Source organism: Mobula hypostoma, chromosome 22, assembly GCF_963921235.1.
Source record: "Mobula hypostoma chromosome 22, sMobHyp1.1, whole genome shotgun sequence".
Classification (NCBI taxonomy): Eukaryota; Metazoa; Chordata; class Chondrichthyes; order Myliobatiformes; family Myliobatidae; genus Mobula; species Mobula hypostoma.
This window is the reverse complement of record NC_086118.1, coordinates 17,666,465-17,683,376: the sequence shown is the minus strand read 5'-3', so window position 1 is coordinate 17,683,376 and position 16,912 is coordinate 17,666,465. Positions and strand designations below refer to the sequence as shown.

The window sequence follows — 16,912 nt, the reverse complement described above, 5'->3', positions numbered from 1 at the left end:
TCTTACACCAAACACTGGGGAATATTCAACCATCTTATACACTGGGACATTCACCAGGATTGCGAAAGATCAATATGCAGAAGTGGGGAAACTATCGTGCGTTGTACTTGTAGATTCGTCATAACTAATTCCTGAATTCATCTTTATTTTCAACTCTCTGCCGACTATTACAATGCTTGAAGGTCAGTTTATTGAAAATTAATTTGCAGAACCTTCTACTTACTGATCCAAAAGTTCCATCATCTCCTGATACATCTGAATCATTCTTTTACCTTCTGTGGAGTCCATCTGCCTGTAGAAATTATTTTTATTGGTGACTAACAAAGGCAATATTCATACAATAGTTGAATTATTTCAAGCTGTACAGTATTTTATCCTGCATCTACAGACTGTGTACTTCAACTGAGTACATGCAAACAAAGCTCTAAGTTATTTTAGGATATAAATATATGGACTAATGTAATCCAATCTTATTTAATGCACTGATTTACCTCTCTAACATACCAAAAGGAATGGATTGCAGGCGAGGTTTTGTAATAAATCCCTACATTCAGTGACTATGGATACAACTCCAGAATGTCATAATATATGATTCCACTTGCCACATTAGAGGGAGAAAGGGAGAATATCACATTGATATGCTGCAATTATGTTCCTCAGAAATTTATCAAAGTTCTTTACATCTAAAAGGCAAAAGCTGCAAACCTTTTGTGAAGATATTCAAAACAGCATCGAACTCATAAGTTCAGAGTAGCACAGCCCATCCTGGTTAAACCAGCTTTCAAACACAGCGATATGTTTAGTTGTAATCTAAATTTCTTCACTTTATTCTCATAAAAATTGTTTTGAGTTTCACTTAGAATTTTAAAAGCAGATGAACATTCTTTCTGTTTAAATAATTTTGCATGCTATAGAGTATGAAATAGCTGGAATGTATCAGGAAAGATTCTAGGCAGCCTGCCTAAACAATATGTATGTAGGTGAGGAGGGCGGAATGAAGTGAGAAGTTGGGAGGTGATGAGCAGAAAATGTAAAGAGTTGAAGGAGTAATCTGATAGGAGAGGAGAGTTGAACATGGGAGAAAGGGAAGGAGGAGGGGCACCAGAGGGAGGTGACAAGTAGGTCAGGGGAAGAGATGGGGCAAGAGGAGACCAGAATAGGGAATGGAAAGAAAGGAGGACCACATTTTTCATCCAAAGCCAGTTACTACTCTGCTAGAGATACAAGGCTCTGCACAATAGGACTCGATGTTCTCCTGGACAATGCCCATTGTTCCGTGCAAGATACATACAGCTGCGTGACTTGTTTGAAATTATTAAATGGAACTCGAATGCGCTCCCTTAATTCTTGAGTCCAGTGTAAGCCACCGCCTACAATTGGCATGTTCTTGTTCAATGATGGACCACCTACAAAACAGAAAACAGGTTCGTATGGATTGGTGAACAATCTAATCCTTGCAGCAAGGGATTTAAATAAATGCTTAAGATGATGCACTTCACGAGCACTGTGTTTATGCTACAGCCTCTTTTTGGGCAATGTCGATATAAATGATAGGGTAAATGAACCTCTGAAATATAGAGAACAAATGACAATCATCTCATCTACCATTTCAAACAGTGGATGAGATGGTTAAACAATATACACACCAGTAGAATACAAGTCTGAGGTGCCTCCTTCTGTACAAAGGGTGTAAGTTCAAATAAATGAAACCACCTCAGGCATTTAGAGGAACGATTGGCAATAAAGTAACTGACACAAAGAGCAATTTTAAAGCAATCAAATATGAGTTTCCAGAACATAATATTATGCTGAGCTGCAATCAGCATATTGTTAGGACCTGGAACTCAATACCCAAAAATGTGGTGGATACAGATTCAACGGTGGTTTTCTGGAAAGAGTACCATGAACACTTTCAGTGCACAATTATGAGAAAAAGCTAGAAGTGAGAAAAGATATGGATCGTGCTTTCAAAGGTTAACACAAGAGACTGCAGATGTTGGAAATCTTGTGCAATACATATGAAATGCTCAAAGCACTTAGCAAGGCAGGCAGCACCTACAGGAGTGAATAAACAGTAGACATTTCAGACCAAGGCCATTCATCAGTTCTGAGGGGCCTCGGCCCAAAATGTTGACTGTTTATTCCCCTCCGTCAATGCTACCTGACTTACTCAGCTCCTCCAGCATTTTGTGTGTTTACACTTTGAAAGGGTCAATGTAGATACAATTGCTCAAAATGTTCCAGCCATATTACATAAATCTATAATTCAACTCCAATGTAACATTTATTTAAGTTAGTTGCATACTTCTTCTCAACTTATAATTTTGAATTAAAACAGGATGTTCTCTTTAATTTGGGCAAAGGGCAATAGTGCTCAAAAACTAACATGACATTATTGAATGAAAGTACATGCATTAAGTTATTGGGAATTTTGCTCAAGGGGCACATTCAACTGGTCTTGTAGTGTTAGACAAGAAGAAAGGTTACAAGAAATGTATCTTACACAGCAAATTGCCAGGATGCTCTCTCCCTATCTCTTTGTGAATATGAATTTAAAAAGGAAAGGAAATGCTGCATAAATCAGTGATGCATTCCAATCACTTCATTTTGAACCACCTCAACACAACAGATGAGAGCCACTGTAGTGAAACTCTGCATCTAATTTTGCTTTACATTTTTCCTTCCTATTCCTTCCTGGAGGAGATTAATATGAGGACATGCCTTAAATTATCAATATTTTAAAACACCAAATGCAACCTTTACAACAAAATTTAGTGACATTATTCATTCTGAGGCACCCACATAGGGTTGAATTTTAGAATGACTCATCGGATTTGAAATAATTTAAAATTAATATTCAAGGAAGCATTCAGCTCTGGGCAGCAGAGAATAATAGAATGCTTAAGTGGATTTAATAACAAACAAGCAGTGGGAAGTTCTTTTTCTCCAAACCTACTCTCTGTACTGGACAGAAAGAAAAGGGATCAAATATAATTATTCATTTTCACATATAATGCACTATGTTTAGAGAGCTCTGAAATGTTTCAATATTTTGCATATAAAATAAAAGGCATATAATTTTGAAGACATCTTGGGCATGCAGGTTAAAGGCAAGCATTATGCCAAAGGTTGTATAATGAGAATGAAGTTAGACAGGTAAATTAAAGGAGACCAAATTTCTAGAATCATCTAAAAGGATGTAAAGTTATATCCTGACAATGTCTGCCTTTTAATAATCTAAAAAAAGGAGACTCTATCTAGATGTGTAGGCTTTAGAACAGATGGTGGGGAAGACCAAACAACGCCCACCATTTGCATGTTATAATAGTTTATCAAAATTTCATAGACTGATTTATATTTTTTCAAGGGAAAACATCAAATTTCAGATCCATGTTTAGTGATAACTCAAAAGTGATTGAATGCAAATTTTCATTAAGAAACATGTTCTTCCACAAAATAGAAATAATTAGTATGTCCTTATTTGATTTTGGCAGCTAAATTGAAATTTATACAAAATATTTCTATATTAATTATTTTTTAATTAGTATAAATATCTCAATGATGAATAAGGAAGAAACAGTAAAAATGCAATAAAACAGTGCAGCACGCTCAAGGTAGAAAATATTCCAAAATACTTTGAATCAAAGTCAGAATTGGGTACTGTGTCAAAAGGTGAGTCAAAGAGTTGTAAAATAAAATGGAAGGTTAGAGAAAAACTGTCAATATGCAAAGCAACACACATAAAAGTTGCTGGTGAACGCAGCGGGCCAGGCAGCATCTCTAGGAAGAGTTGCTGCCTGGCCTGCTGCGTTCACCAGCAACTTTTATGTGTGTTGCTTGAATTTCCAGCATCTGCAGAATTCCTGTTGTTAATATGCAAAGCATATTGTTTGAAGCATTGGCTTAAAAATTGTCACTAGTTAGATTTAGGATCCAAGCATATTTCAAGTTAATATGAGCACAGTTCCTCTCAAAGTTTAGCTTCTTTGCTTAAAGTTAATGAAATATTTCCACTCATTTGTTTTCATTCTCAATGGCCTCCTTTCTTACTTCCTCCAGACTGCACCACACCATCCCCACCTCATACCCATGGGCATGATAGTGCTGCACCACTAGGTTCTAAGAAACACTGTTTCTAGACAAATACTGAACAACTCATTCTGACTGGGAAATATTTCCTTGTACAACTGCAATTTTTTTAGTTGGAAGCCCACAATGAACAACAATGACAAAAAAATGCAAGTATTCAAGTGCATTTTAATCGTAATTGAAACCTACTTATGCTGCTTAATGTGAAGGCGGGCATCCACATTGCACACAAATTATCAAAATTTCTTCAATGAACGGACATTTTTGAAGAGATAAACAGAAATGTAAATCTTTTACTGAAAATTTGTAAGAATAATTGTCATACCAAGAAACCATTATCTTGTAATTTACTCTGACACATAGACTTTAATAAATTGCCTAAAACATTAAAATGTTAATTCTAATGTAAGAATTTTTAATGCTAGCATTTCAGTATATAGAACAGTAAGGCACTGGAATAAGCAACCCCCCCCCCCCGCCCCACCGCCCCAGTCTATTTAAACTAAATTTCTTCTGCCTGGAAGAGATACATTCACTGCATATTCATGTGTCTTTCTAATACCCTCTTCAATACTTCTACCAGACCTGTTTCCATCACCACCCTTGGCAGCACTGTCCAAGCACCTACCACACCTTGTAAAATAACTTGCCACATCTCCTTTAAATTTTCCCTCTCTCACCGTAACTGTCTAATTTAATAACAATGTTATTATACATGTTAAAAGTAGCAGAGCACATTGAAGGGAATGTAGTGTGAAAGCATTAAATATTATCTGTTCTCATTCACAATAACTTCTAGATTCAAACTTTCTTTGAAATATTCAACTTTTATCAAAGACATAATGAATGCACGAAGTGAATATCTAACAAGGATGCCATGAACAGAGCAAACACAAAAAGGGAAATAATGTATGAGATCATGAAAAGGCAATGTAACTTCATTGGACATGTGATTGGGAAAGAGGAGTTAGAATGCACGGTAATTATGGGAAAGATCGAAAGGAAGAAAGCAAGAGGAAGACAAAGACAAATGATGATGGAGACAGCAGCCAGAGAACTGGAAATGAATACCAATGAATTGATCCACTTAACCTGAAACAGGAGTGTGTGGGCCATGGCGGTCAAAGCTCAAACCGGGCACGGCACCTGATGATGATGATGAATGAATCAATGTATCCAGACTTTAAACATTTATTATTTAGTAAATTGTTTACATAAGGGTTTGTTAATTTCTCCACATCTAGTATTTATGCCGAGGGGAAGATGCCAAGCCCAGAGATCCCACAGCAAAACCAGAGTCTCTAACCAAATGAAAATTACCAACAAACCCAGCAAGGAGGAGCTCCCATCCAGCTTAACAACATCACTGCATTTTCTTATTTTGTCTGGGTAGTCTTCAACATGATCGCATGAACATCGATTTCTCAAATTTCCAGAAACCTCTCCCTCTCCTCATCTCTCTTTTTCTATTCTCCATTTTGGCACTCCTCTTATCCCTACTCATCTTCTCATCTGCCCATCACTTTTCTCTGCTGTCCTTCACTTTCTCCCACTGTCCTCTCCTATCAGATTTATTCTTCAGTGTTTTTCCTCTTCCACCTATCACCGCCCAACTTCATGGTTCAGCTCCCCTCTACCACTCACTCATTCCCCCCTCCGCTGGTTTCACCTATCAACTGTCAGCTTGCAATCCTTCCTCCTCCACCCACCTTGTTATTCTGGTTTCTGACCCCTTCCTTTCCAGCCCTGATGAAGGGTCTCAGCCCAAAACATCCATTGATACTTACTGAGTTCTCCAGCATTTTTGTGCTGGTTTCATCCATTCAAATCCAGCTAGCCAAATAATCAGCCTGATCAGCTGATAGCGGGGGGGGGGGGGAAGACAAGGACAACAGAGAGTAGCCAGGGACCTATAGACAGACCCAGCAATCAAATCACACGTCAAAGTTGCTGGTGAACGCAGCAGGCCAGGTAGCATCTCTAGGAAGAGGTACAGTCGATGTTTCAGGCCAAGACTCTTCGTCAGGACTAACTGAAGGAAGAGTTAGTAAGAGATTTGAAAGTGGGAGGGGGAGATCCAAAATGATAGGAGAAGACAGGAGGGGGAGGGATGAAGCCAAGAGCTGGACAGGTGATTGGCAAAAGGGATATGAGAGGATCATGGGACAGGAAGCCCAGGGAGAAAGACAAGGGGGGTGGAACCAGACGATGGGCAAGGAGTATGGTCAGAGGGAGAAAACGGAGAGTGAGAGAAAGAATGTGTGTATAAAAATAAATAACGGATGGGGTACAAGGGGGAGGTGGGGCATTAGCAGAAGTTAGAGAAGTCAATGTTCATTGAATTGAAAATTCAATTCAATTCACGAACTCTTCTTCCGCCGTCTTCGTCTCCGAGCCTACTTCTTCGGCAAGGACTCTTCCACCCCCACCGATGACCCCTTCTCCCGTCTTCAACCCTCCTCTTCTTCATGGACACCCTGCTCTGGTCTTCTGCCTGCTCTGGATCAACTTATTGTTAACTGCCGATGGGACATCAACTGTCTCGACTTCACCTCATCTTGTTCCCATTCCAACCTCACTCCTTCCGAACACTCTGCTCTCCACTCGCTCTGCACTAATCCTAACCTTACTATTAAACCCGCCGATAAGGGGGGTGCTGTTGTAGTCTGGCGTACTGACCTCTACCTTGCCGAGGCACAGCGACAACTCGCGGATACCTCCTCTTATTTACCCCTCGATCGTGACCCCACTAAGGAGCACCAGGCCATTGTCTCCCACACCATCACCGACTTTATCCCATCAGAGGATCTCCCATCCACTGCTACCAACCTTATAGTTCCCACACCTCGCACTTCCCGTTTCTACCTCCTACCCAAGATCCACAAACCTGCCTGTCCTGGCAGACCTATTGTCTCAGCTTGCTCCTGCCCCACCGAACTCGTTTCTGCATACCTCGACACGGTTTTATCCCCCCTTGTTCAATCCCTTCCTACCTATGTTCATGACACTTCTCACGCTCTTAAACTTTTCGATGATTTTATGTTCCCTGGCCCCCACCGCTTTATTTTCACCATGGATGTCCAGTCCCTATATACATCCATCCCCCATCAGGAAGGTCTCAAAGCTCTCTCTGCTTCTTTTTGGATTTCAGACCTAATCAGTTCCCCTCTACCACCACTCTGCTCCGTCTAGCGGAATTAGTCCTTACTCTTAATAATTTCTCCTCTGACTCCTCCCACTTCCCCAAAACTAAAGGTGTAGCTATGGGCACCCATATGGGTCCTAGCTATGCCTGCCTTTTTGTTGACTTTGTGGAACAATCTATGTTCCATACTTATTCTGGTATCTGTCCCCCACTTTTCCTTCGCTACATCGATGACTGCATTGGTGCTGCTTCCAGCACGCATGCTGAGCTCATTGACTTTATTAACTTTGCCTCCAACTTTCACCCTGCCCTCAAGTTTACCTGGTCCATTTCCGACACCTCCCTCCCCTTTCTAGATCTTTCTGTCTCTATCTCTGGAGACAGCTTATCTACTGATGTCTACTATAAGCCTACTGACTCACAGCTATCTGAACTATTCCTCTTCTCACCCTGTCTCTTGGAAAAATGCCATCCCCTTCTTGCAATTCCTCCATCTCCGCCGCATCTGCTCTCAGGATGAGGCTTTTCATTCCAGGACAAAGGAGATGTCCTCCTTTTTTAAAGAAAGGGGCTTTCCTTCCTCCACCATCAACTCTGCTCTCAAACACATTTCCCCCATTTCACACACATCTGCTCTCACTCCATCCTCCCGCCACCCCACTAGGAATAGGGTTGCCCGGGCCTCACCTACCACCCCACCAGCCTCCGGGTCCAACATATTATTCTCCGTAACTTCCGCCACCTCCAACGGGATTCCACCACTAAGCACGTCTTTCCCTCCCCCCCCCCCCGCTTTCCGCAGGGAACGCTCCCTACACGACTCCCTTGTCCATTCGTCCCCACCATCCCTCCCCACTGATCTCCCTCCTGGCACTTATCCTTGTAAGCAGAACAAGTGCTACACGTGCCCTTACACTTCCTCCCTTACCACCATTCAGGGCCCTAAACAGTCCCTCCAGGTGAGGCGACACTTCACCTGTGAGTCGGCTGGGGTGATATACTGCGTCCGGTGCTCCCGATGTGGCCTTTTATATATTGGCAAGACCCGACGCAGACTGAGAGACTGATTTGCTGAACACCTACGCTCTGTCCGCCAGAGAAAGCAGGATCGCCCAGTGGCCACACATTTTAATTCCACATCCCATTCCCATTCTGACATGTCTATCCACGACCTCCTCTACTGTAAAGATGAAGCCACACTCAGGTTGGAGGAACAACACTTTATATTCCATCTGGGTAACCTCCAACCTGATGGCATGAACATTGACTTCTCTAACTTCCACTAATGCCCCACCTCCCCCTCATACCCCATCCATTATTTATTTTTATACACACATTCTTTATCTCACTCTTTTTCTTCGTCTGTCCCTCTGACCATACCCGTTGCTCATCCTCTGGTTCCCCCCGACCCCTTGTCTTTCTCCCTGGGCCTCCTGTCCCATGATCCTCTCATATCCCCTTTGCCAATCACCTGTCCAGCTCTTGGCTCCATCCCTCCCCCTCCTGTCTTCTCCTATCATTTTGGATCTCCCCCTCCCCCTCTCAAATCTCTTACTAACTCTTCCTTCAGTTAGTCCTGACGAAGGGGCTCGGCCTGAAACGTCGACTGTACCTCTTCCTAGAGATGCTGCCTGGCCTGCTGCGTTCACCAGCAACTTTGATGTGTGTTGCTTGAATTTCCAGCATCTGCAGAATTCCTGTTGTCAGCAATCAAATCAGTTTGGGCAAGAGGATTTGGGAGAAGAACTGGTGGCTGGTAATGTCTGCAATAGCTGCAATTTTTTTTTGTTTTATAAACACATGCAAAACAGTGTCTTTGCTTCTGATGTGCAAGGAATTTATAGAGAAGTGGAATTGTTTAGCTGAGTTAAAAATAAGTCTCAACAGCACAATATGAAAAAAGCTAACATCACAGATACAAATGTATGATTGGACACAATATATTTAGACAATAGAAAAGAATAATTGGGATGATAATCCATCTAATAACCTGGTCCACAATTTAGAGTCCTAAACTAGAGCAGGGTTAATTGTGGGGGAATTAGTCAGGAACTAACAGAGGCTGATTGACTGAGACTGAAGAGAAAGGAAAGAATGGCAAGTGATAGGCGTTGAGGAGTGTGATATCAGGGGTCCAGGGTGAAAGGTAAGTCTAGCAAGTTGTGAGAACCCTGGCTGATGAGATATCTTGAGGCCCTGGTCAAGAAAAAGGAGGTGTACATTGGGTTTAGGGGGTCAGGTATAAGAGAATCCCTTGAAGACAATAAAAAGAGAGAAATCAGCAAGACAAAAAGGAGATACGAGATGAATTTGGCAAGAAAGGTTTAGAAAATAGTATTAAAAAGGATGCTTGGTAGGGAAAAGGTCCTTTGAGCTTTGAACTTTAGAAATTAGAAGCATTGCCTAATGTCTTGAGCTACAGGTGTGATTTTTTTTAAGAATATTTCTCCTCAGTGTTTATTGAGGAAAAATTGCTCAAGAGGTAAGACAGAAAGTGGAGAAGTTTTTATATTACCAGGGAGGAGGTAGCTACAGCCTTATAGCTCATTGAGGTGTATAAATCCCCAGTATATGAACAAGAGCATCCTCAGACCGTGGGAGACTAAATATAAAAATACAGAGGACCTTATGAAGATATAAGCTTCATCATCAACCACTGGTAAAATTCTCAAACACTGGAAAATGGCTAACATTATTCCATCATTTAAGAATGGTAGCAAGGACAAGCCAGGGAACTACAGGCCAGTCAGCCTGACATCAGTAGCAGGGAAGTTACTGGAGGGAATTCTAAGGGACAGGATTTACCAGCCTTTCATTGTACAGAGTCACATTAGGAGTCAGCATGGCTTTATGTGTGGGAGGTCACATTTGACGGACGTCTTAGATTATTATTTGAAGCAGTAACCAAAAGGGCAGATGAGGGTAAGAAAGTGGATGTTGTCTATTTGGACTTCAGTAAGCCCTTCAACAATGTCCTACATGGAAGACTGTAAAATCAAGGGAGAGCCTAGTTATGTGGATTCAAAATTGTCACAGAGGTATGAAGCGGAGGGTGGAGGTTGAAGACCATTTCTCAGAATGGAAGCTGTGACTAGTGGTCTGAGTAGGGGTCGGTGATGAACCATTGTTACTCATTATTTACTTAAATGATCTGATGTGAATGCTCAAGGCTTGAGTGGGAAGTTTGTGTATAACATGAAATTACAACGTGAAGTTAATAATGAAGAAGGCTACTGTAGATTACAGGAGTATCTTGAACAGTTAGGAAAGTGGGCTGAAGAGTGGCAAGTGGATTTTAATACCAATATGTGTGAGGTGATGCATTTTGGATAGTCAAACCACAGTAGAACATAAATCCAAATTATTTATGATCACTAGAGTGCGAAGGAGGATAATGGAACAGAGTGACCTTGGAGTACAAGAGGATAATTTGTTGAAAGTGGTGTCACAGGTAGACAAGGTGATGAAAAAGGTGTTTAGCATGCTGGCTGTCAGTCAGGACATTCAATATAGGAACTGGATATTACACTGCATTGTAAAAGTCATTGGTGAGGCTGAACTTAGAATATTATGTACAAATTTTTGGAAAGCCATGCTTCAACTTTTAAGAGTGCAGAACAGATTTATGGGGATGGTGCCATGGCTTGAAAGCCTGGGTTAGTGAGCACAGCTTTGGGGTCAGAGGGAAAAATTTTCAAAGGCACCGGAGCATCAATTCTTCACCCAGATATGGCTGAGCATATTGAATGCACTGCTAGAAGAAATGGTTGAGACAGGTACAATAGTATCATTTAAGAAGCACTCAGATATGCAAGTAGATGATTGGGGCTTAGAGAGATATGGGGTGAAAACAAGAGATTCTGCAGATTCCGAAATTCGAGAAACACACAAAAAATGTAAGAACTCAGCAAGTCAGACAGCATTTATGGAGGAAAGAAACAGTTGAAGTTTTAGGCCAAGATCCTTCATCAGGACCAGAAGGGAAAGGGGCAAGAGGCAGAATAAGGTGGTGGTTAGAGGGGAAGGAGGACAAACTGGCAGATGATAGGAGAAACCAGATGAGGAGGAAAGTGAGTGGGCAAGGTGGGGGGGGGAATGAAGTAAGAAGCTGGGGGTGATAGGTGGAAGAGGTAAGAAACTGAAGAAAGGGGAAATTGATTCAAGAAGACAGTGGACCATGGCAGAAAGGGAAAGAGGAAGGGCACCAGAGGAAGGCAATGGCAGATGAGGAGAAGGGGTGAAAGAGGAACAAGAATGAGGATTAGAAAAAGAGAAGCAGAAGGCGGTGAAATTAATGGAAGACAGGGAATTGATGTTCATGCCATCAGTTTGGTGGCTACCCAAATGGAACATGCTCCTCCAACCTGAATATGCATCACCGTGGCAGCTGAGGAGACCATGGACTGAAATGTCGGAATGGGAATGGGAAGTCGAATTAAAATGGTGTCTACCAAGAAATCCTGCTTTTAGTGGCAAATGGAGAAAAGGTGCTCGACAAGGCAGTCCCCTGATCTACATTGGGTGTCACTGATGTAGAGGATGTTGCACCAGGAACACTAGATGAAGTGTCACATCACCTAGAAGGACTGTTTAGGACCCTGACAGGTGGTGAGAGATGAGATGTAGAGGCAGGTGTAGCACTTGTCATGCTTGCAGGGATAAGTGCCAGGAGAGATATCAGTGGGAAGAGATAAGCGGACAAGGGAGTCATGTAGAGAACAATCCTGTGGAAAGTGGATTGCACAGAGCAGAAAGGAAATTGTGACTAGCTAGGTGGAGATTGTGATGGGCACCGACTGGTTCCACTGAACGTACTGTATTGCTCCATGACTCTAAAATCACCTTGCATCTGATAACATAACATATTTAGATAACATTGCACCAAACAGGTTTGATTGTTGCAATGCTGATTTTGACTTACCAACAGAGCCCAGTATTCCACAATACTTCAAAGATTATTAGGACATTATGTGTGTAGCCCACTAAGATTTAAACTCAGAACTAATTTTCATAGCATAATTTAATCACAGATCCCTAAGCTTTAATTCCATAAGCCATCACTATATAATATTGAGTTACTGAGATGGAAGTTATTACCTGGTGCCAGATATTGTAATACTTTTCCAAACATCTTTCTCCATTCATGTGAATAACCAAAGACTGCCCACATCCCTCTGAACCACTGCTTGCTGAACAACTTACTACGATTTTGCATACTTTTCTATAGGTTTGCTTAGGTTAATAAGAGAAAGTATTCAACAAGCACTCTCTAATGTGCTTTGCCTCACAGCAGAATGAGACACAATGCTGGTGAGTTAAAGTGGAACAAACAGAGATGGATGGTGAAGGCTGTTTGAACCCATGGTTCCCAGTACAGGCACAATTGCTGATGTCCCCAATGAGAAATACAAAACCAATCTTGGAAGCTATTACAGATTAAGAAGAAAACAAAAGGCAATACATTATCAAGTAACTACGAAGAATCATCATGCGTACTTCAAATGCAAGAGGATGGAAACTGGAAACAGGTACATGATACACAACACAGTACGTATAAGTGCATAGACCAAAAAGCAATCCAGTGATGGGGGATGTTAGTTTAAATTTTAAACAGTAGCAAACTGAGTGAACAATGGTCTGAGCATGAGCATGGTTAGGGCAAGAGACAGAGACAGGAGAGAACAGCTATTTTAGAAATGTTATAACAAGTACAATTTCATTAATTATAATTTCTCTGTCACCCCAAGACAATTTTTTTACAGCTGCAATTTATTAAAATGAATCTATACCTAATTCTACTTCTTGCATGTGCTTGTTATAAATGTGTTTAGCATCATCCAGGTCCTTAATGAACATCACCATGAGGCGAGAGTATTTATCACAAGCGGCAGCTGCTATTACGGGCCGTTCAAGGAGGCTGCCAAACATTTCCAGTAACTGTTGAGAAAAAGGAAACATCTTAGAATGCATTCTATGTTGATTCTGCCTGTACATTTATCTTTATTCCACAATTTGTATCAACTGCAACAATAATGCATCTCTAAAGGGCACGACTTCAAGGTTGAAGGACGCCCTTTTAGAACTGAGATGCAAAGAAATTACTTTAGTCAGAGGGTGGTAAATCTGTGGATTTTGTTGCCACGAGCGGCTGTGGAGGCCAAGTCATTGGGTGTACTTAAGGCAGAGATAGATAGGTTCTTGATTAGCTAGGGCATCAAAGGGTACAGGGTGAAAGCAGGGGAGTGGGGATGACTGGATGAAGTGGATCAGCCTGTGATTGAATGGCAGAGCAGACTCGATGGGCCAAATGGCCTAATTCTGCTCCTATATCTTATGGTCTTAAATGCTGAAAATACTGACCAAACATTAAATACTGCTCATGGCTGCAGTGGCATAATAAAGAAGCTTAAGGTGAGAGAATCTACTGAAATGGTTTAAGAACAGTCAGTCCAGCATGGTTAATTCTATAAGCTAATCCTGATCCACTGTGAATTGACCCAAGTGGATTTAATGGCGACAACTCTTAATCTGTATTTCCAAAAACACTGAGTGTATGGAGAGTCCCCACTAGAAGCTGTTAACAAAATTTAGAACTCACATTCCTCCTGCATTTATAGCAGAGGAAAGCATAATTAGGGCACATAACAATTCTTAATATGTGGTACTATTTTGGTGTTTTTTGTCAACTTTTGTCATATTCATTGAGCCCAGCCATATTAAATATGGATGTGTTCTGATGAGATAGATAGAATTCTTGGGCATAAACTCTCATCTTGATGGGCACAAGTTCAAGATGTAACCACAGTGGAAGCTCTAGGCTTCAGAATCAGAAAGTACTTAACAGATTTATGATTATTTTGAATTATTCCTGATCTGAATTAGAGTAAGTTATGTTCTTCAGTGGTTACAGTCAGAGTCAAAAAAAGGAACGTTGTTTTGCTAAGAATTTCTAAAGTCTCTAAAAAATGTCATATGTTACCACAAAAACTGAGAATTATTGATAGTGAACGGACTACAGGGTATTTGCCATTTAGGAACACCACCAAGAACATTTCTGTACCATTAAATTATATTACCACCAACATAAATTGGACCATCCAATCTATATAACAGAAATCAGGATGGCAAAAAGCCCTCAAGGAGTGTCTTTAAAGTCAAATCTTCATTCAATTGACTCTCCAGAACCAGATCAAATATTCAGAGCTTGTGTACTTAAAGTAGATTCGTTGAGGTACAAATTTGTCTTGCTCCAGCCTACAAAAAGAACTGTAGCAAGTCAGCAACTATGCTAATACTCCGAGTGTGGCCACCTCTACGTCAGTGAGACGAACGTAGAAAGGAAGACTTCTTTGTCAAGTACACTCGCTCTGTCCACTGCGAAAGGCGGAACTACCCAGTGGGCTGGCCACCCATTTCAATTCAACTTCCCATTCACACACGCCAGCCTATGGCTTCCTCACCTACCATGGCGAGTTGGAGGGAGGAGCAACACCTTCTATTCCATCTGGGTAGCCACCAACCTGATAGCATGACTTCTGGTCATTTCTCCTCCCTCCCCCTTCTCTCTTTTTCTATTCCCCATTCTAGTTCCCTTCTCAACCTTTCTCTTCTCCTCACCTGCCCAGCACCTTCCTCTGGTACCCACACCTTCTTCCCTTTCTGCCATGGTCCACTGTCCTTCCAGATCCGATTCCCTTTTCTTCATACCTTTACCTCTTCTTACTTTATCCATCCTCCCAGCTTCTTACTTCATCTATCTTCTCCCTCACCTGGTTTCACCTATCAACTGCCAGATTCCCTCTCCCCTTACTCCCCTACAACCTTATTCTGGCTTCCCCCTTCCTTTCCAGTTCTGATTGAGGGTCTCAGCCTGAAAATATCAACTGTTCATTCCCTTCCATAGATGCTGCCTGACTTGTGGAGTGAGTGAGTGAGTGAGTCTGTGTGTGTGTGTGTGTGTGTGTGTGTGTGTGTGTGTGGTTCAAAGTTTCCAGCATTTGCAGAATCTTTTGTTTTACCTTAATACTCCATTAAAATCTGTCACATGCTACTGTCAAAGAAGAATTTAGACTTCATGTTTTCACATCAGTAAATGGTTCAACTTTGAAGCAAGCCATACAGACCTTCAATGCATGCTCCAAACCAAAGGCATCATCGAAAGCCTGACAGAAAATGGCTGCCAACCGTCGATCAATATCCTCAATTTTTTGCTTGTAATTCAAAAAATCTGCTTCAAATTCCTGTGTATGAAAAGAAAATCTTAATAACTCATTATGAAAACCTTCCTTCTAATATTTTTAATGTATTCCTGCTGAACAGCATAGCAAGTCAGATTTGGTTCACTCACAGGACTGCTTGCAGAAAACAACAATAGTCAACAATATCAACAGGGAAGAAAAACGTTTTTAACAATTTGAATCTGTAAGAGATCTTTTGGTCAAAGTCTCCACCCTTATCAATAGCTTGCAGTTAAATAGCACTTCCTATGCAGTAAGTGGTTCTGAGGCATTTTGCAGGACTATCCTCAACAAGATCTAACACAAGATCACTGAAGGAACTGTTAGCACATATAACCAAAAACTTGACTAAAATGGTTTGTTTTTCTTAAAGCAGGAACAGACAGATAGGTGGAGAAGTTGAAGGAGACAACAGCAGCTAAAACTATAGCTGACAATGTTGGAGCAATTAAATTTAAGACAGATCCAAAGGCCAGAACCCATTGATCTCAGAAAATAATGGAACTCAAAAAAAACTAGAAAGCGATGAAGTCAGAGGAATTTGAATCAAAATAATCACTTTAATAATTAAAACATTGCTAAAGCGAGTACCAATGTAAGTTAATACACATTGCGAGAATGAGAATTGGTACGAGTTGGACAAAAGGTGGAAGGGATTTGGGCGTTTGAGCACAAGAAACCCAAGTACTGGGAGTTAGTAGAATAGTACTAGAGTCAGGGGTGAAGGGCACGAAGCAAGCCTATAGAGATGGGGTGTTGAGGTTTTGCTAGCTGCTTGCTCTGCAGAACCTACTCTATCCTTGGTATTACAGGGGCTGCAAAGAAGAGAGCCATCAGGACCATATCAGAGGCCACTGACTAAGCCTCCAGATGGCTATGGATCAAGATGTGTGACCTGTGGACCAATGCTGCTGGGCTGTAAGCCAGAGCCTGATCAACCCTGACTGGGTCGGCTGGGCGCAAGTGTCTAATGTTGAAAGACCCGAAACATCCGACGACCCCAGGTACCGTCACTGAAGATGTGTCCCAGTGCATCCCAAGATGTATCTCAGCATCAGATGATGTCATGTTTACAGAAAGTGTAATGGGATAAGTCAATAGCTGATACATATATGGATCAGGCAGCACCTAAGCTAAATAAGTACTACAACAAAAACTAACAATCATAGAAACGTGAGTTGAGTGACACCCTGGAGTAAAACATGAAGGCATAAAATGCTACAGACCTAGGGCTAGTAAATAAAGTTAGTGTAGATGGGAAATTAATGGTCAGCATTGACATGGTGGGGCTAAGGTCCTAACATTGCAGTGCTTGTATATATGGTCATATTTTGCTGTAAGCTTCAATGAATCTGAATCCAAATCTGAGATAGTGGAGACCAAAGAATTTAAATTGAATGTTGATCACTTGAGAAATTTTAGCCCAAAAAAAAGAGCTATG

At 41.3% G+C, this 16,912-nt stretch overlaps 1 protein-coding gene across 1 annotated transcript in view; it reads right to left on the bottom strand.

The window, feature by feature from the left end:
- dnah9 (dynein, axonemal, heavy chain 9) overlaps nt 1-16,912 on the bottom strand; it is a 585,611-nt gene that overhangs the window by 539,141 nt on the left and 29,558 nt on the right. The window contains exons 8-11 of the mRNA XM_063074264.1: nt 15,358-15,474; nt 13,024-13,171; nt 1,292-1,406; nt 224-292 (exon numbers count right to left, since the gene is read on the bottom strand). Coding sequence (XP_062930334.1) covers nt 224-292; nt 1,292-1,406; nt 13,024-13,171; nt 15,358-15,474 — 449 coding nt within the window. The remainder of the gene's footprint in view (nt 1-223; nt 293-1,291; nt 1,407-13,023; nt 13,172-15,357; nt 15,475-16,912) is intronic.